A 23465-nucleotide genomic window follows, 5' to 3' on the forward strand; every position below is an offset into this window, starting at 1 on the left:
CCACATTACCTATTGTCCGGATAAACTGCCTAATATATATTATATTTGTGATAATCGATTTCGGAATACTCTGTGATTAGGGCTTTGCTTCAGTCTACGATCCGTCTATGGTCCGTCTAAGTGTTTGTCTGACGTAAGTACGTTGTGGATTCGCTCCATAATATGACTTTATTTCTCTCCCTTCCGTAAATTAAGGTCTTGTTTAATACATTGCAAGTACTGGCCATTTTAGCGGTTGGTTGGCTCCAAACTTGACCAGATAAGGTCGTCGGCTACTCAATCGGATATTATATGAAAACTCATAATTGAACAGTTTACTAAATTGTTTATATGCCTCAGTGTATTTGTTTAATACACAGTTAATCAAAATCTCCACCAAACATTTTGAGTGATTTCTATTGAGGCACACATTTTGTCACGTTATAATTAGTAAACGCTTGGCCCTTCGACATGCTCACTGACAGCAATCTCTTTAAGTTCCACGCCGAAAAGGCGGTTACTTTCCGAATTGCCCTCGTATTTTATTCTAACCTAACCAAATAATATTTTGAGGTAAATAAATAGTGAATTTGTGTCGTCATTTGGAGTTTTTGCCACAAGTCAGATTAGTTAAAAACAACATAAACCTAGGAGTGTTCCTACACATTAATTAGTAGATTGGCCTCGGTTTTGTGGTATTGGAGATTCATTTAATCATGAAATTGGGTTTCCCGTGAATCATTTCTTAGATATTTATTCATTGGAAATGTCTTTAAGGGTGAAACTCGAATTTTATCTTTTAAATAAATTTTTGGATGTTTGTGAAATTAAAAACCAAAGCAAACGAGATAATCTATGTAATGAAATATAAACAGTTTTTATGAACATTCAAGTACCATTGTGGATGGAAAACATGTGTTGAAAATTTTAATTTTTTCAACTATTTCAATTTAAATCAAAGCCAAGCAAATCGTAGACCTCAAATCTCAACCAAATAGATCGAATTATTTCAACAATTTTACCAAATTACTCTTTCTACCTAAATATTGATAGTGCAGAAAATTGCTCGAACAAATAGTATGTTTGCTGTAAACAAATATTCATAATCTCCCATTATAAGAATTAGCCAAAAAGATGACCTAGCTCGTAATTCTCACAATACCGAAGATCCTCGGAACCTCTACATACTCAGGCCACCGATGAATATGTTAAAAGCCTATGGATTCGAAAAGTAAATTATCTGGGCTGCTGCAAAAGTAGCAATGACCAAATTATCCCCACTGATACCAAAATTTGGAGACCAATGAGTCCCCATAAGCATCTCAAACTTAATCGTGCTCTATACAGTAGAGATATGGGGGAACTACTCAAAGTAGAACTAAACAAAAAGCTTGGTTCGCTTAGGATAGCATGTACTTATCGTGAGTTGAATCCAAATCAATCTGTTGAAGTTGGAAGGGAGGTGTATCTGTGATACTCAACCAGCTGGCGAGGGTCAGTTAACGAATGAAAGAAAGCATATCGCTGTACTATTTTGACGAATTCGCAGTGTTTCAGAAAAACTGAGTCTCGTTTTCTTTTTCCGGCACTTGCTGTAGATGCTCCCGCTTAGCAGTTTTATCATCGGGGAACATTGGAACTGCACATCACTGAATAAATTGAAAATGATATTGTAATCTTTTTGAAACAACTCAACGGTAACATTCCATATAGTTTTCATAATTTAACTTGATACTTCTGTCCATTTGTTTTTTCATTCGGAATGCCCAGTTTTTCAAGATATCTGTCAGTTTTGAAGCATCAGAATTTTCTTAAAAAATGTACTGATAGACGTCGTTTGATACCATAGAAAACAAACAAATGGCAGTAAATTAGAAGAAAATTGGAATAGTATATTTTGCAATTGGTGGTAAAATTTGAACTTTTCTCACGAGGGTTTAAATTTGTGCAAACATACTAGTGAGATAAGTACTTTTCTCATATGCTGCACACTATTCTTTTTCTACAACTGCATAAATTTGAAGAGTACAATTACAGTAATTTGATAGTTGATGATGAAATTTGTATAACTTTGTGTGGTTTAACCCGGATTCTTCTTTAATAAATTTCCTGTTATATTAATTGAGGGTTGAATCATAAACGGTGCAATTTCGGCCTCTATTTCAGTATAGAGTTCGATTAATTCATCAATAGAGTTGACGATTCTATCAGTATGCTCAATTCTTTTTTTATTAGATTTCCCGAGGTGGACAGTTTCATCAAATAGGTAATTTAAATGACAGTAGCCTATAAGTGTTTATCGACTTTTGTTGATACTAAATAAATTTTTGTAATGTGGAAAATAATAGTAAGCTATTAGAAATACTTCATTTTTCATAGTAGTTGTAGAATTTTTATTTTTAGAAATTATTAAACGTTTGTTAACACCAAAAACCATCTTTGACGATTCATCAACAATAGATTAAACTACTACAGATGGTGTTTAATTGGTTAGATCAATAAAATTTTCCATTTTATCTTTTATTTTCCTTTATTTCAGGTCTGGACTTCGATTTCGATGTGCCCAAAGAAGACTCTCAAATAGAAGATTACAAAATTCCTGAATTTAATCGATTACGTTATCTATACGAAATTAAAAAAAAAATAGATTATTTGGAACCAGAGTTACCTAGAGAATATGATGTAAAGTCAGGTAAATAAAACATGATATATTCATCCGAAATTTTGACAATTTGTTAGTTTTGATACTTGAAGTAATTGATTCAAAATACATATATAATAATATATCAATAGTTCCAGATAAACATCGTCGATATCAAGAAGTCATTGATTGGCAAAGGTCTGAATTACATAAGCACCGTCCATCTCGTGAACATCATGTAAATCCAAAATTACAATTCATTCTGCATAATCTGGCTAAATCTGAAAATTTTGACTTGGACATACCCCCTTTGCAGCTTCCTGAGGATGCCCGGATGTATCCACCAGATGTAGACGACGGCTTAACATTTGATTACGATAAAGACGAAGATGTCTATGATAGTCAAAGGCTACTCGAAAAGAAGCTATTAAATGAAGAATATAGAGATAATGAAAGACTGTTATTGGATAATAAACCTCCAGTTAATGATGAGCATTCACACACGTCTTCTCAAGATATCAGCTTGGACGATATACGTGACCGGCAAGTTCCTACAATTAGATTTGGTTACGTTAAATTAGCAGAAAATCCTTCAGAATTTGCTTACCCTCCATCGGATCCGAGATTTTTCAGAAATGTGGAGGATACCATACAACAAATTATAGGTATTGATTATAACCATATTAAATTTTTTTAAATATTTCTATTCTCTCTCAATTCGATTCTGTTGAATTTTAAGTATCAAATTAGCTAATACCTTCGTGTCTCCATTTGAAGAGACTCAAAGTGTTGTACTTGAATTTCTTGAGCTTCAGAAATCGTTTAACCACACAAGGAGGTTTTTATTCACTTTAAATAATACAAATTACTGAATCACTTTTGCGTGTCATGTCTCACATACGAACATTTCAATAAGCTAGTTTCAAGAATACTTTTAGCTTCTACAACGACACATACATTCCATCCTACAGTAAGAGAAACTAGTTGTACATATTTGAAAACATGTTTTTCTTGTTAAAAATTCAAACCCCAGCAATATTCTTATTATCAACTTTCGTAAAACTATTTCCACAGCAAATCTATTCGTTCCTATAATAATTATATTCTTAGAAACAACTACAGAGGAGGAAAAATCGTCAAATTCAGAATCGACTAAGGTAGTTCCATCGGAAGTATTCTTGGTGAATTTGAGAAGCGACAAAGTAACTCCAGCAAATAGTCTACAAACAAATGAAGATGGGAAAGATGGAATAAGAGTGGTTCCTCTTAAACCTACAATGGAAGATGGAAATACAGCTGGTGTTTATATAATCGCCATAGTAGCTGGAATCAGTGCTGCTGCCACTGTAGGACTTATTGCAGTCGGCATTGGATGGTACAAGTAAGTAAAATTTCAAAAATATTAAATCTATTAAACATCTATAACGCACTTTTTGTTGTTATAATATCTGTTAATATATAATTACTTGTGCTACAATAGTCCATGAACTTTGTTAGTGACAGCTGATATTTTATCACTTTATAACACGTATTATATGTCTGATTTTGATTGTGATTCATCTCTATAAATTCGTATTAACAAGTTCATTTCTGGCAGGCATAGACTATCTGGAATGGAAGTTGTTTAATACAACATATTTCTCTCATGTTAAAAAAAATATGATACAATCGAAGACTAAGGCAAAGTAGAAAACATTGTAAAAATGAAATTTATGATCGTTTCTCAAGACGGACTACTCTTGGAGATGGAAACCTTCTATATAATGAATTAGCATATGTTCACAATACTCCTATATCATCTTGAACCATTATACGAAGGCGATTAAACGGAAGAGTGGCTTTTCAGAGGTTAACAACACTTTTTTCGTGGTGATTGCATTATTTGCGCCTTTTGTCCTGATGAGATTTGTCTAAATGATGTATAAATGTGACATATTATCCTGAAAGTGCTCCACCTCATGCAATTATTTATATTTAGGTCTCTGCGGCCATACGAACACGAATCCTCAACGTCCGGTAATGTCATTTATTGTAATTACTCCAGAGTTGAATATTTCAACTGAAAATTTTCCATAAAAGGTCACTTATAAAAAAGTCTTTTTTGGTGAAGACCTTAAGGAGCTCTGCCGTTTTTTGCTTTACCACTACCATCGACTCAAATCGGGTCCCTTTTAAAGCAGAATTTATCTTCGGGAACAAACAAATCTTGTGATCCTGATGCAAAATTGACGAGTTGTTCTTGCACAACTTGGTTTTTTATAAACTTGTTCTTGCAGTGTTGCCAAAACTAACAAATAGTAAGTTTGGTTACCAGTCTGGCCGTCTGGAAGCCATTCAGTAATCTCGTTACCGTAAATGTAGAAAAAAAAACGATCAACATTGCCTTGAATTATGATTGGCGGCCTCAGACTCACTAAAGCGCTTACACAACTCAAAAGCACGCGCACGAGATAGAGAATTGTCCACATAGGCCTCTTGCAATAATTTATAGCACCCAGCTGGAGTTTTTCTTTTCAATTTAACGAGAAATTTGATATTGATACGTTGCTCCTGTTTTTCTTCACACATGGTTTTCGGCACGAGAAAAAAACACTTTCGTTTCAAACCGCTACTGCACAAATACTATAATAGTGTTTTAGGACGTGCATAGACAAGATATCTAACATCTCGTAAATAATAATTTATTTCTGTTTAAGTAATTGCGGGAACAGTTGACGATTTATCATTACTTATCATAGGTCTCTTGACTGGTGAATGGTTTCACCAAGTTACAAAAAACCTGCAACACCGGATGGGATTTAGGAACAGGTTCCACTTAATGTCAATAAGGAAATTGTTCAGGAAGGGAGGGAGAAATTGTAAGCCATCTCTAGCAGCCGAAGTGGGGGATAAGTGGGAAGATAATTTTTGGGTTTAAAGTAAAGGGGCCATCTAGTGATGATTCAAAGGGTGAGAAAAGTTTTTTTTTGGCCGTTGAATTGTTTAACTCAATGGTGCGAATCACGTATTGGAATTGTAGGTCATTTAGACGGCTCGGAAGTGGGGTTATTTAGTATCAATAAATTGTGATACTGTGAAACAATCTTTTGATTTTGATTATATTACTGTTGAGTTTTCAGGAACAATAATTTATCATACACTTAAATATATCCAGTTTTGTGTAATCACGAAAATCGCGTCGTGGATTGTTCTCTTAATAAGGCAGCTGCTTTTTCGGGCGTTAGATCCCTTTGTGCTTGTGCTAAAAGTTCGTATCCAACCATAAACTTTTTAACAGTAGCCGATCGTAATAATGGTGGAAAGTATATTCCATGAAACGTCCAATGTGGATAGCATGTATTTCTTTCTTTACCAGTTGGGGCTCCATGCCAACCCATAGAATATGGAAAATTACATTTAAATAGATTATCATATTTGGCTACTATAGATTGTAGAGTTACGGCTAGCGCTGTTTTTTGTTTATCGTCAATATCAGAGAACCTAATCACGTTTCTTCTTGGTAAAACCATAGTTTCAAATGGCCAAATCGCCCAATACGGTACTAGTACTACCCATTCATCGTTTTCGTAAACTACCCTTTCTTTTTTTTCAATTTCTCTTTGTAAATAATCCATCAGCATAGGTCGTTTGTATTTATTAAAATATTCTCTTAAATTCGTATCTTTAGCTCTTGGTTCATTTGGTAAAAAATTAGAAGCCCAAATCTGACAATGGGGATGAGGATTAGAACATCCCATCATAGCTCCTCTGTTTTCGAAAATTTGGACCCAAGTATACTTTTGTCCTAATTCATTAAGTTGATTTATCCACTCGTTAATCACGGAAATAACATCTTTGACTTCCAAATTCGTCAAATAAACATTCGAATGTGGATGATAACATATTACTCTGCATGTACCTTTAGCAGCCTGTATTTGAAATAATGGATCGTCGCTAGGTTCAGGCTCTGGACCATCTTCAAGTAAAGCGGGGAAATCGTTTGTAAATACATATGTAGAAGTGTAGTTGGGGGTTACTAGCCCAGAGGATCTTTTTACGCCCGGGCAAAGGGGATTCGTAGGATCGAACTGAGGCACTACTTCAACTTCTGGAGTTTCCGTTTGTCCACTCCAAGGGCGCATACCTCGGTGGGGAGAGACCAGAATCCATTCTGCTTTCAAGGGATTGTATCTTAGATGTTGGTGCTCTGCAAATTAAAAAAAAATGTGAAATAGGATTTCAATTTGTAATTAGATTAAATAGTCAATAGTATCCATAATGAACGTAAATTGGAATTAAAAGGATTAAAGGTGAAGTGGTATGTTATCAAACATTTTTAAATAATCACTTTGTAACGTTATCAATTAAGATGAGTATTTGATTTATTGATTCAAAGATTTGAAATAGAAAAAAGTATATTGCTAAAATCCAACGAAAAGGTGATTTATCAAGACACCGCAGTGGAAAATAAATATTTGAAAATGTGAAAGGTAAAAAATACAATATAAAATTCATACAAACAAAATGTTGTCCCGACCACACAATCGATTATGGAGAAACTTCAGGAGACAGATATAGATATCAATTACTCCGAAACCTAACCGAACCAACGTTTAGCCGTAATTTTTAAGGTATTAGTTTCTTCCACAAAATTCTCAATCAATGAGTCTTAAAAAAAATCCTGTCTTGAAAAAACTTTATTTAAAGTACATAAAACAATTCAAAAATGTCAAAGATGGACGTAATGATGCACAACTTGCCTTGCCACAACAATTTACATGATCTAGAGATTCCTAGGCATTCCTCAGTATACCAAATGTTACTAAAATTGTGTTGATAGGACTGTTATTTTAATATATTCTAAAGAGACCTCCTCAATTTCATCGGAGAGAAAAGTTTTCGTTATAATCTGCAAAAATAAAAATAGTATGCAGTAAATTCCCGTAAATTTAAACACCTTGAAACAATGACATTATTGCCAAATTGTGATTCTTTTTTATTTTATTATCTTCTGTTTAATCACATATGAAATGACGAAGAATGGATCTATTCAATGAAAATATTTTACTGCTAATAAGATTTAGCCAGTAACTTGGATATTAAAAAAAATAACAATATTTTATATTGCACAATATTATTGAACATGTATGAGCAAGATTGAAGGCAAAAAACAGATTGCACAATATATTGAGTGAATTCAAAAAGTAAGAAATATATTGTGCAATCCTCAAAATATTGTGTCGTGTATGGGTAGTATTGTGCAATATAATGCCAGTTCTCTGTCCACTTGCTCATCCTAGTATTGTTTGAAATTGTGTGTCTTATAAATTGTATCTTATAAACTGTGTTGCTTCTTATATAGTGTAACGGTTTACTGTACTGTGTGAAGTATAATTATTAGTAAACATGTCGACTGTTGATGAAAAGAAGTTTTTATTAGAGGTAATAGAAGTGTATCGTTCGTTACCGGCTTTGTGGCACAATAAGTCCAAAGACTACAGCAACAGAACAAAGAATAGCATCTCTCATAGTAGTTTGGACTTTTTTAATATGAGGCTCAACAAATCGAAAGAACTCATCAAACGATTCTGCGTTTAATCTGACAAAGTTCTTAAAGTCATTTGGCTCACATGTTCGAAGCTCATTCAGCAGTCTTTCATGAGTAAATTCACTTCTTTTTTTCAACCATTCCTTCATGCATATCCACTTCTTCCTCTTCTTCGGGTTGGTTAGCAATGCAATTACCACACACGCTGCAGCATCCAAATCACACATGATAACTAAACCTTGTCACTCAAACCAAGATGCACGACTACTCAACTGTGGGTTGCGCAAATTTATTGAACTGTGGGTTGTACAATAATATTAACCGTGTATGGTCGCTCCTTCAATAACGTTGCACAATATAATGTACAATAATATTGACCGTCTATACATATAGTGTATATAGTTCCCTATCGTCGACTATTTGGCTGGTGAACGGGTTCATCAGGTTACAGGAAAACTGCGTTACCTAAGTGATTTAATTCACAGTTCTAACGTTTTACCGTCCATTGTCTGTCATAATCAGGAGCGATAATATCATAGCCGAAAATGTAATAGATTGATCTTCTTTTGTTATTTTAGTTATCTAAATGTAAAAAAGTTCTTAAAAGTTTTTTAGAAAAAAGGAAAAGTTATGTTGAATTCAATTTGTTATCGATATTTTCTGACAAACAACTAACGGCTTTGACTTAAGTCTCTTCCGCTGTAAATAAGCAAAAAAAACCTTGACAGATAACTCAACTACGTGACACAGGCCAACATATGAGCTAGCAAATTCTAAAAGATTACAGAAAACGCCCGCGACTCAATGTGCGCCCGGCTTTAAACTCTTTGAAGACTCTCTGATGTAAGCTTATCGACAGCTTCCAATTTCCAAATTTTGCTACACCTTCGAAACTTTGATACAGTCGTGTTTCTTACAAATATAAAATTTTTCTTTTCGATATATTCCACTTATTTATAGCAGTACTTCTATTCAGATTTATTCACTAGAAGTTTTGTTTTATAGTTACTACGCTGAAACGTCACCATCATTTCTAAAAATGTTTTATCTAAGTATCTATTTTAAATTCATATTTTAATTTTTATGAAAATGTTATTTATCCTGCACACACCAAGTACCCCGAATTTTTTCAAAATATTATATATTATAAAAGCGGTTAATCTATAATTGCTATATAATACTCATATGAGTAGACTGCACAATATTATGTTAAACCGTATTTGAATTAGTTATCTTTTGAAAATGAATTTTACTTGATAAGACCGCGATATATTTTGATAGATTTTATGAGAATTAATGTCAAAATATAACATGAAAGTGAGCAAGATTTTATTTAGTTTGCAATTTCTAACTCGATACGGAAAACTTCAAGATCCAGACCTGCGTACGCTTGTAAACACATGCTTCTATACTTTTTTCGGTGTATATAACGAGGTTATAAATGTTTTCTCTTTCCATGTTAAATTACAGCCATATAAAATGATATCAAGTATAATTTTTATAAAAAATTGAACTCACCATCTCTGTTAAACTCCATTTCTAATATTTCAAACAATGGAACGAATACATTAAATGATAAATTTTTCTATCGCAGTTTTCTTACAACTAACAACCCACATGCGTCTCGCATGGTAATGAACGCAACTAAACGCTATATTGATAAGACGTTGAAGTGTGTAGAGTTAGACAGGGTTGTATTCAATTTATTTGATTATTTACAATAATTCGTTAATCGTATTGAAATAAAGTGATTGAGGTTGAAATATTTTATATAAATATTTATTTATATATTTTATTTTTATTATAAATATAAATATTTATTTAGTGCAATGCTGAACGTTAAATGCTAAAATTAAATAGCCTAATGTCAACATGATGAAATCTACGTAAGCCCTGTAGGGGAGAGCTGCTTAGCTATCGGACTAATCGATAATCTCATGTCTACGATAGTTTCTTTTCAAATTAAACGTTCGATTGAAAATATTTTTGCTTGAAAAATACTTGATGAACTACACAAGCTTTCAGAATTCTTGTTTTTGGGCCCTAGCAATCCTATTTCAGTTCTGTCTGCTGTTTTTAAGCCATTCGTATACCATTTGATGGCATTTATGTTTTTATTCATAATACGGTGCTGATTCCATTTACTATTTTTTATTTACTACTACTACTTATTTACTATTTACACACACTTATGTATGGGGTATCGTATACACTGTGACCCACTTTATTTAAAAAGTGTAGAATATGAGATGGCTTTAATTGCCAGAGATCTTCATCTTCTATCTCAAGCGCTATCAGGTGTAGTGCTCTGGAGTTCCTCAGTGTTTCACACTTTGAATGAATGTGGATAATGGTTTCATCCTCTATGCAACAAAATCTGCACGCCACGCATTATCTCTGGTTATAATTTCCTAGAAGAGTTCTTGTCTATCTCAGCCCTAGTAGGTTGTCCCAGTAATTGGTTTTCTTCCTATCTACCTTCTTTTCCATTGATTTTCCCATTGTTCTCAATCATGAAGGATTACGGTCGCGATGATATATTTATTAATTATGGGATTCTTCACAAAAACTTCAGCCTCGATGCTGTTTGAATCTCAGCACATCAGTTTAAGAATCCGCAAAGAAAATATTCGAATCAGTGATAGGTATTCGAACAATTTGGACTTTTTTAAAAACTATGTGATTATTTCAGGCACGTTTTCGATGTATTGATACCAAATTTCCTTCAAATTTCCCAATTAAATATTTATCTGTTTGGGAGTTGACCGCTTCAATAGAGCGTATTTCTTTATCATTTTGATGCCATTTACACAACAAATTCTCGACAAATTTTTATGTTTGTATTGGGATTATAAACTTTCCTAAACTTCTTTCGAAATACATTTTTTATGCAGAGAAAAGTTGAATCACTTACTCGGTAAGCTCCAGTTTACAATTAATACTCATAATCATGTTCATCTGATACTTCTAGAATAAATTGACGATATTTTCTGTATAATTCTTAATGTAAATATTAATATTTATCAAGCACAATTCGATCCATAATATAAAAGCAATACTGATAGTTGATTAGCTCAAACAACTAAGCGGATAATCAATAATAAAATAGAGTCTGTTGATAAAACACGTAACTAATATTTTGAATTCTGTTTGGTTCACAACGAAAAATTGTAAAAGTTCCTAATTACAATAAACATATTTAATTAATAACAATGAGAAATGATTCAATAACAATTAATAAATAAACAAAATTCACCTTCTACATTGAAAATTTATTAGAATATTTTCAAATAAAATACTTCTGTTAATCGACTTAGGCGTATGATCTGGAATATTTCAAATAAGTTTTATCCAATATATTCCTAACAGTAAGCGTACTCATTGAACATACTGTGTAATTGTCGACACAATAGGAAACGAAATTTGTTTTTGGTGAACAAATACGAAGCAATGAAGCTAATGGTCTACTCTAACTATCCGAAATATCCATCTAACTATCACATTAATTTCTAGTTTACAGAAACATGTCAAAAATGCTTCCGACGTTGAATATCCAGCTTACGGCGTAACCGGACCAAATAAAGACATTTCTCCATCGGGAGATCGACGTCTGGCACAATCTGCTCAAATGTACCATTATCAACATCAAAAACAACAAATTATCGCTATGGAAAGGTAAGACATTGTTAAAATAGATATGAAAACTATAAATTTTATAATTTTCCTTTCTACTAACTTCAATTTATTCCATCACGTTAATATTCAAGAGCTCCTCCAGGAGAACGTCATGGCTCTGCATCTGAAGCTGAGAGCGACGAAGAAAACGAAGAGGGTGATTACACTGTATACGAATGTCCAGGTCTCGCTCCCGTGAGTATAATTTCAACTTCCAGAATTAACCTCGCTGGGGTAGTAAAATAAATTAGAGGTTATATATCGAGAAAAAGAACTATGACAATTAACGATTTAAATGTCAAGAGAATTTATCAAATAGATACGGGTCAGTTAACTATAATTTTAAGGATTATTTATCGCATATAAAATTACATGAAATGAGCGAAGAAGTTAAGAGTTAATACAGTTTAAAATATATCAAGATTGTTTCAATATCGAGTAACATTATCTTCGGCGGAAGATTTTTCTTAATGTTCTAAAAACTTCCCCGCGTCTTCCCTGGACGACTTAATGAGGTCAAATGTACTAGAATTGAGTTCATTAGTGGTAATGGTAATTGCGGTTAAGTTCTTCTTCTTCTATCTTTTCTATAGGCAATTCTGCCTATTTATTTGTGCTTTTAAGTTATAATATCGCTCCATCTTTTCCGGGGTCGATCGACACTTCTCCTTCCGGCCGGGGATTTGTCTCTTGCGATCTTTACTACCCCATCATCTGTCATTCTACTTATATGGTTGTATAATTTTAAGGTCTGAATAAAATGATTTCGTTGAAAATTATACTAAAGTCTATTTATTGAAGAAAAATAGTAAACGAAAACATATTCACGCATAGAGCATGTGATCAGGATTGAAAACGCCAAAGTCAAGCATGTAACAGGACCTTACTCTGCAGTTAAGAAATAATTTGCGGTTTCATAAAGCAGGTTAATAATATAAATTATAAATAATTATGCACAATTATTATTACGAAAATATAAAATGTAAACGTGAAGTTTGGAATAGGTATAAATTAAACGGCCGAAATATGGCATAGTACATTCATTCAAAAATCAGGTATTAATAATAATCGAATTTCTACTTTTTCCAATTATTATACAGTCTCTTATTGCTAACATCGAATACAAAAATTGAAAGATAATATGTGTATTGAAACATTGAAATAAAATCCTCATTTTCTACCTCAATAAACACATTTTTCCCCTCAGATGACATTGAGCTTGTACTGTCGTCGATATTTATAATAAGGGGCTCAACTTGCACATCAATGAGAATGTCTATATTATACATTTTGGTTTCAATATTTTCCTGGACATATTGAATACACATTTTCCACTTATCAAGTGTAATTCTTTAATAGCTTCATGAAAAATATTTTTAACGTCAGAAAATTTGGATGCTCTAGAAATTACATCTTCAACAATCATACCTTTTTCGCTAGCGTTATTTTAGTTCTCTTCTTAGGCGGAGTATAGTTAATGTCAACAACTTCATCATCTCTCTACGTGTCAGACATGTTTAAGAAAATCATGCAAAAGACAAATATAAACAGTCTCACTACAGTACGATAATACGATGCCGTCCCCGTACTACATCTGATCTAACGGCTTCTTCAGCGATGCCGCGCTCGCTCCTCCAACGCGGTTTTCTATTTGTGGTAGATTATAGTCCCACTAATTTGGATCAGTAACGATGCCACGCCGCGTTTCTCCTAGGATATTCACGTGCTGATCAGGTACTGATCATTGTTTTGATTTACTATTGTTCTTCGATAAATGTACTTTAGGTACGCTGAATACAAAAATAAAACTACTTTTAGGTTATCCATTCATTCAATTGTCCTGTTTACAAAATAATCTGTATATGTATAAAGTATAAAAAAGTATTTGTTATAAATTAGGTATTTACTATTATGTATTACTTATTTTTTGGTATCTGTACTAGCTCAAACACATTTTAAACATTTGTTTAAATGCAAATTGTTATACGTTCTTTTGAAACCAAACTGCTGTTATAGTTGTTATGAATTTAATCACTTGGAATGTATTCTGTTGCAGACTGGTGAAATGGAAGTGAAAAATCCCCTCTTTCAAGACGATCCCACCCCCGCACAAACTCCCGCAACTAAAGTTGACGACGAAAAAGAAGATAACGAAATTATTAAAAAGTAGACCAACAACTATATCAATGTTTATGTTATTATTATATAATTTATTACCACATTTGGAAAGTCTATCATCAGTTAACGTGTTTTAGGAAGTGATAAAAATTCTTAATAGAGAATATTTATTTATGAAAGAATTTAATTAAATAGTCAGGAGGATGCAATAACAGGGCAAGTCTTTCGAAACTATTGATTTTATGTTGATAAACGCATGGCTGGAATTAGGTAATATAAGATTTGTGGAGAATTATATTTCATCTTCCAGTAAATTGAAGAATAGTTAAAATTCCAACTTATCACCTATAATTTTAACACGATTTAAATTATATGGATTACCTGTTTTTTGGTATTCAACTCTCACATTTGTAACTTTGCTCCACTTACTCTTCCATTAGATACAGATTTTCACAATATTTTATGGAACTATTTCACACGTTTTATGAATAATATTATAAGGATTCGTTTATTGTTGCACCTCTTGACAAGAAATGTCCTCCCAATTATGAAATTATATGTAATAGTCTGCCATAATATCGCTGTAAGTACCTCCATTCTTAGATAAGTATAAAACACCAAAAAAAATGAAATTTATGTCAAAACTCCCATTTATGTAAAACGTGTAATCAAAATAAATTATATGGAAGCATGTCAACTGTGTTGTTTTATTTACTCCCATATAATTTATTTTGAATTTTAGTATTCCTACTTCAATCCAATTTCAGCAACATAAATTGGAAAACATTGAATAAAGAGTTTTTATCAAATTGAAATGATTTTTGCTAAAATTGAGAGTTTAACCAAACCGTGATATTGCAAATTATTCTCCAATTTCATATCTTTGGAACAAAACATCAAAATAAATAATGAATTGAAGCGGCATTGAAAATACCTATTGAATGATGCCAATATTGTATTGTATTGTTTTTCTTATTTATTTCTAACGGTGGGGTGAATTTATACACACTGTCTCTTACTTACTTACCACTATTCTTATTATTTAAATTTAAATTCAATGATCACTATTTACTATTTCGTTCATAATAACTTAGAATTGTGCTAAACAAGCAGGAATTTATAACAAAAATAAATTTCTACAATTCTAGGAAGTAAACAAACAAATAATTAATTAAATCATATCAAAAGCAATATAAACTTATCGCCTCTGAGATAAAAACATGTAAACAAGGCAATATCAAAGAAACCGTGAATTTGCCAAAATGAAGACACTTATTATAACCGAACAGGACCGGATTCGCGGTCCTTGTTGGGACGAGCTCGTAAGAGTATTTTGTTTATGTACTTCACATTCTAGTGCCATTCAATGGTGTGAACCTTTCACATAAGATACCTTTACAGAACAGAAAGACTGTAAAATACAGTAACCGAGCAGGACATTCCTTTGGAACCTGACATTCAATTCATTCATCATAATATTCCTCAGCCAAATTTTAATTTACTTCACCGTAATTCAGAGTGGGCCATAAACTTTTGAAAAATTTACACGAAAAAAAATGTTTATCTAAATGAAGATTATAAATTGGAAAATTATTTTTTAGAATAATATCGTTCAAGTGGCTGCAATCCCGCCGCTGGTATTCATGAAATCTGGCCTTTATGTTTCCGAAACCTCTTCGACACATATCGACTGGTATGTTATGTTTCATAGCGCATGTTCTCTTTCATTTGTATTGCTTTTGTTTAAATCAAATCGATTTTTAAGAAAAATAAATCAACTGGTGATAGGTCTAGACTGCAGCAAAGCCGAGGAACATCTCCGCGCTTGAGAAGTTTTTTTTGAGGAACATTTTTGTAACTATGGGTAAATCCTCGTTGGCATCTTTCCATTCATGCTCTATTGTTGATATATTGATGTAACTTCGGATCGAAAAAAAAATCGTAGCATTTTCACATAATCTACAAAGAAGTTACAGAATAACCGCGAGCATTTTCAAATCCAATGAATATATTGCCAGGAAACATAGTGAACGTAAAAGTCATCAGCGTTTTAATTTGAAACTTTCTTTCTCCAGAATCTTGTAATGTTGTTTGTTAATACTCCAATTCAAGAAAAAATGAGCTTTTTTCGAGAAACAATGTTGCCCAAGCGCTCTTTCCCTTCTTAAAACACATAATTTTCTTCCAATTGTTACACTAACTGAATTTTAGAGGGATGCAGTTTTAAGTACAACAAGAAGTTATTCGGGTACCGCCAAATCATCTGAATGCTTGCGCGGAGATAAACTTGGATCGTCCTATTTAAAATTTTGCACATTTATGAAGGACCGACGACAATACAAACTAGAAAATAACAAATATTTTTTTACACTTAAAAAAGTGTGGAATGATTGATAGAAGATATTATTTCAATGTAAAAAATACCTTTGGAATTGATCCAATGTGTCTGAATTTTTAAAGAAGCGAGAAACGATGCAAGAGCAGCCCCTACACCACCCTCGCGAGCTGTCTACTCTAGATCGATTACAAAAACGAAAAATTTATGGCCCACCCCGTAGTAGTCACGAAGGAGCACCTTTTCATTGAAATTTTATTCACAAATTATCGATTCCATCAGGATAATTTTTCAAAATTTTAATAATCGACAGCTCTATTGCATTTTTCAAATCCCAGATATAAACCGGTTGGCATAGTATTTAAAAACTAGATTCAATGATGTGGACTCCCAAGAAACCTGTCACATTCACTTTTGTGGATCACTGTATATGTTTTTCCAGAAACATGTATATACAGCTTTACATTTCAAATATTCACATTTCCATCAGGGTAGGTAATACGGTGTGAAATTTCTTTTTTCCACACTCGGGCTGCAATACTTGCTGCTGCTACTTCTTCATGAATATTATGTCCCATTAAGATCCCAACTACTTCCACATCTATAACACTCACCACTCTGCTAGCGTTTAATAAATGAACTATTGAATGTACAGACTAGAAAAAATATAAAAAACAACTTTAAAGAGGCGGATCTTCAGCTCTGAATTTTTTAGAAGCTTATTTGAATTCTAAAATTATTCATTAAATCAATAAAGAATATCATAACGAATATTGAGATCATTGAATACGTTTAGAAAGGCGTGCTGCTTCCTAGAGGGACCTTTATTTGTTGCAATAACTCTATGACGTTATTTCAATATTACTAGAATGATAACATATGATGGTTTTTCCTATACTTATACAGAAATGGTATAACCAATAAAATGGTACGCGTATACGTATACTTTTTGATATATGAAATATCAAATTTAAACGATTAAAAAATTAGTTTCAATAAGATCTAGGAAGCAGGAATAATACAAACAAAAGTATCAAGATAAAAAAATAATATGTCGGATTCAAATGTATCCTACTCAAACTTAAGTATATATTGCTTATTTGGAATTGGTATTTGGACTTATTAATCGACATATTGACTAACCAATGGTAACCATAATCTGACGTTGGGTTGAAGTATATAATTCTAATATATTCATGCTGATTAGATCTAGATTTATTAGCGTCAATTAAATGGAATATTTATTTTTTATGTACATATTTAATTCAACAAAAATAAAAGAGAAACTAATATTTATAAATAAATTCAGTTTTGAAATGGATATTTTTAATATATAATCACGTGTTAGTTTATATTTTTTGTAAATCTGAATTATATAAATTACATGTCACTTATAAAAGAACATTAAACTATATCTTAATAAATTATTTATTCATTATCATCATCCATGTACTAGAATGAATATCAAACCTATCCAACTCATTTCATAACACTTCTCATTGACTTTGCCTTGGCACTTTTCTCTCTAGGTTTGTAGATAGTATTTACGATGAATTACCGCATCTTCTCACACACAATCTCCACTCTTAGCATAAACCACTACCACTATATATTATAATTTGTTTAATCGGTTTTTTTACATAAGCAACTCTGTAGCTAATCTTCTGTAAACAATTAGACTCGCTCAACCACAAAATCGGTTCGTCTATTTACAGCTCCTTTATTAAAACCGCTTGACATGATGCAATACAAAGTGCAATGCAATGCAAGACGCAATTTTTCTTTCTCAAAAATATGCGCAGATGAAGTTCAACTGATTGTTTCTTGCAAGATCTCGCACTTGCAACATTACTACCTGTCCATTAGACTCCAAAAGCGAGGCAGCAGAAGATATTATTGCCAGTCAAGCTGTTTTTGAAAGAAAGCGCCTTATCTTAAACGTCATTTTTACCATTCTCATTTAGCCTTTTTATGACAAGTACCTAATTATTCATTGTTCCTTACACAGACACCTCTATAATTTTCACAGAGGAATATGCTATCACTATTACATAAAATGTTACATGTAACTCGAAGTAGCATTCTTGAGAAATGTTTATCAATTTTCGTGCCTTTAAATATACACCTAATCAAAAGCTGAGGAAAGTTATAAATCGTCATGTATTTGAAACTAACTAACTAGGCCGCCTGATCTGACTCCTAGGGAGCATGTTTGGAATCAATTACAAAAAACCATTGACGACCGCGACACGCAACCGAAAACCATAAAGAAATATTTTTCTACAGCTTTGGATAGAAATCGCAAAAAATTTAATGGGCAACTTGATTGAAAATATTCCGTGAAGATCTCACATAGAATATTAGCTGTTGTTTAAATATGTTTTTCATCAATATGTTAATATTCTTTATTAGATTTCATTTAATTCAATTGGTTTTCTAAGACAAGAAGAAACATTTTATGATTCGTTTTTGGCATTCAACAGTCAAAAATATATACTCTTTCAAAAAATACCAGTATATTTCTTCAAAATCGAATATAAATTTACTGACTAATCATTAGCTGGTATATGTCATGTATACCAGTTTCTTGATGCTTTAGATGCGTTTTTTTTTTTAGATCAAATATCGACCTTGATGCCAATGAAACGCTTTTCAACATAACAAAGAAGTTGATTCCCTTGTTATCTAGTATAATCCGTACTAAGACTTGCTATTCTTATTCAAAACCTTGACCACTAATCCTGGCAAATTCAATGAAGCAACTCAAGTAAATCCAATGGCACCCATTCTTTGTGGGCTACTAATCACTAGGTTTTCAACAAATTCTGCGACGAATTGCGACTTGACCAAACATGATTGAGTTGCAGCCTCTTGAGGTCCATTTACATCCACCAGACCTTACACGGCCCTGTGTATCGCCATGTAATCGGCCTATACAATCAGCGAATAGAATCATGTTGTATTTTTGCGGTCAAGCTGGTCCTTCACAACTTATCCACTTGATTGTTCACTTTAGAATAAAATGTAAAATCTTGCATGAATAGTTTCGAGGAAATCGTATGAGAGGTTGCCTAAACAATAGGAATATAATACAAGCAACCATATTTACAAGTTTTTTGCTTTTGTTAAGCGTAACAAAATATGTTGGAATACATCAACATTATCATCATCATAGAAATTTTCCCCGGGGTAGATTATGGCCTATTAAGATGTTGGTTTATTCTACCGCGTTACTAAGCGGCGATTACTTATACTGCAATTAATGTTATGCTTGTGTGGGGCAGAGAAGCTGTAGGAATATGAAGGAAGCCAAGCAGTCATCCGATACGCCAGCAACATGAAGATAGACCCTTCAACTAACTAATTCAGCAGGATCGTCTTGCTACTAGGCGTCAAGTATCTGACCATTGATTTGAAAAGGAACGTTGACTGTTGAAAGTTATTTGCACAGCACTGTTGAAGTAATGGAGGTCTGTAGCTTATGATTTCCAGGGGTACGTTTTGTTGATAATACTCTAAATACCTTTTAACTGTTTTATCTAAATCAAGGATCACAAGTTTTCAGCAAGACAACGCACGATCATATATGGCACATCGAACTATGGAATTTATCCCATAAGCTGACGTTAGATTTTTGTCGTAGCCATCCTGATTTCCCCACTTGAATCTCATTGTGGGATATGAAGAAAAAAAGACTATCAAATTTGTTTCTCCGTTCATGGACAAAGTAGTTAATTCAGGAAGTTGAAGTTACTTGGAACGAAGTGCCACTAACGGATGTGTACAGGCGTGTATTCAGCAACGGAATCGTCAAACAAATTACAATTTTTTTTCGATAACTATTTCTAAAGTTCCTTATTTTTCATTGGTAAGGTGAGGTTATCACATTGCCAAAAAATTATCTACTAGTTGACGTCGATTCTGCTTTGGGAATGGGAAAAAATAAATAAAGCAAAAAATTGATTCTGGTTGATCAATATTTATTGAATATTACCAAATACAGCACAATAATTACAAACTGAAACTTAGTTGATAACAAAGGTATGGGAATTAAAAAGCAATATCAACATTATAATTAATGATTTGTCGCGATTTTCTACACCGAATTAAAAAAATTGTCGCGCATTTCCACTTACATAAACTGAACTAACAAAAAACTTATTACTAGATATATATTAGAATAATATTTGGAATAAAAAATAATATGAATAATAATTAAAAACAATCAATATCAAGAAAAATGTCACAAAAACAATATCACAGAACATGAAAAAAAAATTAGAGGCTTATTCTAGAAAAACGAATATTTCTTACTAAACTTTGGTGTTTGTTTCTTTGAGGTACAAACTATCTAAAAATCGGGTCGACGTCCATTGTAAATCTGTAAATATAAAAGATGTAATTCAAAATCGGTTCATAATATATCACAGGTATTGAGTCCAAACGAGTGAAGCAACCTAAAGAACTTTTAAATAACAATCAACACAAATCAAACTAATCTAGGTACACGATAAAAGACAAAAACTTGATGTTGTTTTCGCTACCAAAGTAGTTGGGAATTAAACATTCAGTTACACTAAAATATTGGTTTTTTAATTTATAAGCGACTTCATTGCTATGGTAATTTCCAATCCAGTTTTCGTCTTACTTCGATTGCACTGGAAGTCTTCAATAAATAATTTTACAATTTTCTCAAGTGAGAACTCCGTGATACTCATTATGTGTTGAAAGTAAATTAATCTAATGTCACCTATACGAGCCTTATCTGTAGTTTCTATAAATGTATGTCATCATAATTGTCAATTTTTAATCTTTCTGGAATACACAATTGGGAAAAAACAGAAAGTTACGAGTATTGATCTCCTTGCTGCGTCCATGATCCACTTAAAATCAGAGGTGCAACTTCTTTTTCCAAGAAACTCACCAACCACGTAAGTGTTAAAGCTTAGAACCAAATCTGAAGCATAAGGGAGGGCTCAACGAATTCGAAGCCTACATAAGCAACTGCGACTGTTAACGACGGAGTTGTGCCTGAGTGCGTTATCCGGATGCAATTTGGCATAATTAATACCTACAACTGTGGTTCACTATTTCAGGTAATCTACTATATTTAAACAAAACATCGATATTTCCAATGCTTCTCTCCCTACGAAGGTTGGCGAACCAAATGGCTATTGTCGCATAAGAAACACAGTTCTGAAAATTTCTGTAAACGTCTGCGCAAATCTTTCAGCCATGAATTTTGTCTACGGCCCACCGACCGTTTTCCTTCGATCTTCCCTTCTGGAGAATCTCATATCGCTCTCCTCTCATAATATGTCCTAGATACTGCAACTTTCTCTCCGTGATTGTCGTGAAAAGTTCTTTATGTTTACCCATTTGCTGTAGGACATCTATGTTTGTCTATGTTTGACTTCTTTCTTTGCATTTTGGTTTTTAACAAATCATCCATTATGACTAATCTTGCAATAACATTTTCTTTGTCGTCTTGTCTACTGTTTTTAACGACAATTGCATTATATTTACATTCGTTATATCCATCCTAGTACCCAGAAAGATTTCCAATGATCAGTTCGGCAGTATGTTTATTATATATTTCTTCAGCAACCTCTACCTTCAATTATTGTCAACATTTTTGTGTATGGTAGCCGATTTGGACGCTCCACCTTTATGTTCGTCGGCATACAACTATCTACCGCGTTTAAACTTGGCACCACATTTTTAATATGTCATCTAATACTGCGAATTCCTTAAAGTGGAGTCCAATTTAATAATGACTCTCGAATCGGAGCTGGTATTGTAGGCTTCAATAGGTTCATACTTATCAGTTTCTAGCGTGGGTCTGTATATAATAGCTTAGAATTTGACGTGAAGATGAATCATTCTTCTAAGTTATGAAGGGATAGTTGTGGACCAAAGGGATATACCTAGGTATAAATAACATAATGTGTGAAGTGAAGAATAAACGGCAGATATTATTATTTACTTCCTATGTAAATGTCAATTCATTGGATATAGAAGTATAGACGGATGAACATGAAGAATTCATTTTTCAAAGTTCGTCATTTATCTTTATATAGATATAATCTATCGCCAACAACCTAGATGAATTACAATACTTACCCTAATACTGTTGGGCTTTTGCTGTTCTCTAATAGTTAAAGAATCCCTATTGGCGGTAGAAGTTCCAACTAATCCACCACACGATCGAGAAAAGGTACGCCCTAACGATCCTCCTAGTACTCTCGATTTAGCCCTAACTCGTACATAGTGCTCTAGTGTTGATCTGACATAATAGTGCAAAAAATAGAAACATCGATTAAAAAAAGAAGCAGTGCGGGATACACAAGCATTCTATGCTATTTTCACATCCATATTCTCATATTTGGTCAGTTTGTTCTAAACATTAAAGATTTACAGTGATAAACTGTTTCATATTTATTCAGTTGACACACAAAGCGAAGACACTTACCTTGGCACATTGTTATAAATATTGAGATCAAAATATAAATTTATTTCCGCAGAGATACGTCCCGTTTCAATTAGTTTCTCTAATAGAATTTAAACATAGTTTAAAAACGATTTCTTTCTATTTTCTTCTAATCGAAAAGTGAGACAATAACACTACTCAACGTGGAAAATTTTATGTTCTGTACTTTGAATAAAATACAGAAAAAGAGCTTCAAAAATCATGGCTAAGTGATGTAAAAAGAGACGCTGAGAAACTTGAATTTTGGTCAAAGAAGGTGAAATTTTTAAAATACTAATTAAACAAAAAGATTGAATGGGTCAGAGATAATAAGAAATAGGATTTGAAACTGTGGAACAAAATACGTGATGATACTCAATATAAAGTATATACATGACAGAAGTTAAATTTTCGGCATTCTTTATGATATGAATTTGGATATCGTCCAAAGGTTTCGGGTTATTATATTTTATAGCTAATATGTTGATTAATATTCAACCATTCTCAAGTAAAACCAAAGCTTCATCCTTAAATTCCTCACCTTTTATCTCGAAATTAGTTGAATAACATTAAAAAGTTCACATAAAACCGCGAATATCATATTATATTGTCACATGTCTTTCTAAAAGTATGCGGCCAAGTTATTCATTTCGATTTAAAGTAGTTACCATCGAATTAACTTTATGCAGACTATTTATATTAGAACGTATCCTTTTTTTGA

General features: G+C 32.7%; 3 protein-coding genes across 17 annotated transcripts in view; 1 reads left to right on the forward strand and 2 right to left on the reverse strand.

Moving 5' to 3' along the window:
- Nucleotides 1-17699, forward strand: part of LOC130891237 (uncharacterized) — a 28902-nt gene extending 11203 nt beyond the window's left edge. The window contains exons 2-8 of one of the 2 annotated variants that reach the window (XR_009058870.1): nucleotides 2519-2671; nucleotides 2773-3285; nucleotides 3731-4001; nucleotides 11661-11822; nucleotides 11915-12017; nucleotides 13879-15670; nucleotides 15729-17699. Coding sequence is in view for 1 of the 2 variants with exons in the window: in XM_057795852.1 (XP_057651835.1) it covers nucleotides 2519-2671; nucleotides 2773-3285; nucleotides 3731-4001; nucleotides 11661-11822; nucleotides 11915-12017; nucleotides 13879-13992 (1316 nt within the window). In the remaining variant the exon portion in view is untranslated. Of the gene's footprint in view, nucleotides 1-2518; nucleotides 2672-2772; nucleotides 3286-3730; nucleotides 4002-11660; nucleotides 11823-11914; nucleotides 12018-13878 lie in introns of both variants that reach the window. The other variant, XM_057795852.1, reaches the window with a different exon arrangement.
- Nucleotides 5690-9793, reverse strand: LOC130891238 (probable galactose-1-phosphate uridylyltransferase). Its single transcript, XM_057795853.1, has 2 exons — nucleotides 9666-9793; nucleotides 5690-6806 (listed from the first exon to the last, which is right to left on the reverse strand). Exons 1-2 carry the CDS (start codon nucleotides 9682-9684, stop codon nucleotides 5785-5787), a joined length of 1041 nt encoding a protein of 346 aa, XP_057651836.1. The 5' UTR covers nucleotides 9685-9793; the 3' UTR covers nucleotides 5690-5784.
- A 2535-nt stretch (nucleotides 17700-20234) lies between the features above and the next one.
- The window catches only part of LOC130891247 (kazrin), a 49794-nt gene continuing 46563 nt past the window's right edge, over nucleotides 20235-23465 (reverse strand). For 10 of the 14 annotated variants that reach the window (XM_057795866.1, XM_057795871.1, XM_057795869.1 and 7 more), the window contains 2 exons: nucleotides 22399-22561; nucleotides 20235-20656 (listed from right to left, as the gene is read on the reverse strand). In XM_057795866.1, the coding sequence (XP_057651849.1) occupies nucleotides 20627-20656; nucleotides 22399-22561 (193 nt within the window). In that variant the 3' untranslated portion in view covers nucleotides 20235-20626. The remainder of the gene's footprint in view (nucleotides 20657-22398; nucleotides 22562-23465) is intronic. The other 4 variants (XM_057795880.1, XM_057795879.1, XM_057795878.1 and 1 more) reach the window with 1 other exon arrangement.

The sequence above is a fragment of the Diorhabda carinulata genome, chromosome 3, assembly GCF_026250575.1.
Source record: "Diorhabda carinulata isolate Delta chromosome 3, icDioCari1.1, whole genome shotgun sequence".
Taxonomy (NCBI): Eukaryota; Metazoa; Arthropoda; class Insecta; order Coleoptera; family Chrysomelidae; genus Diorhabda; species Diorhabda carinulata.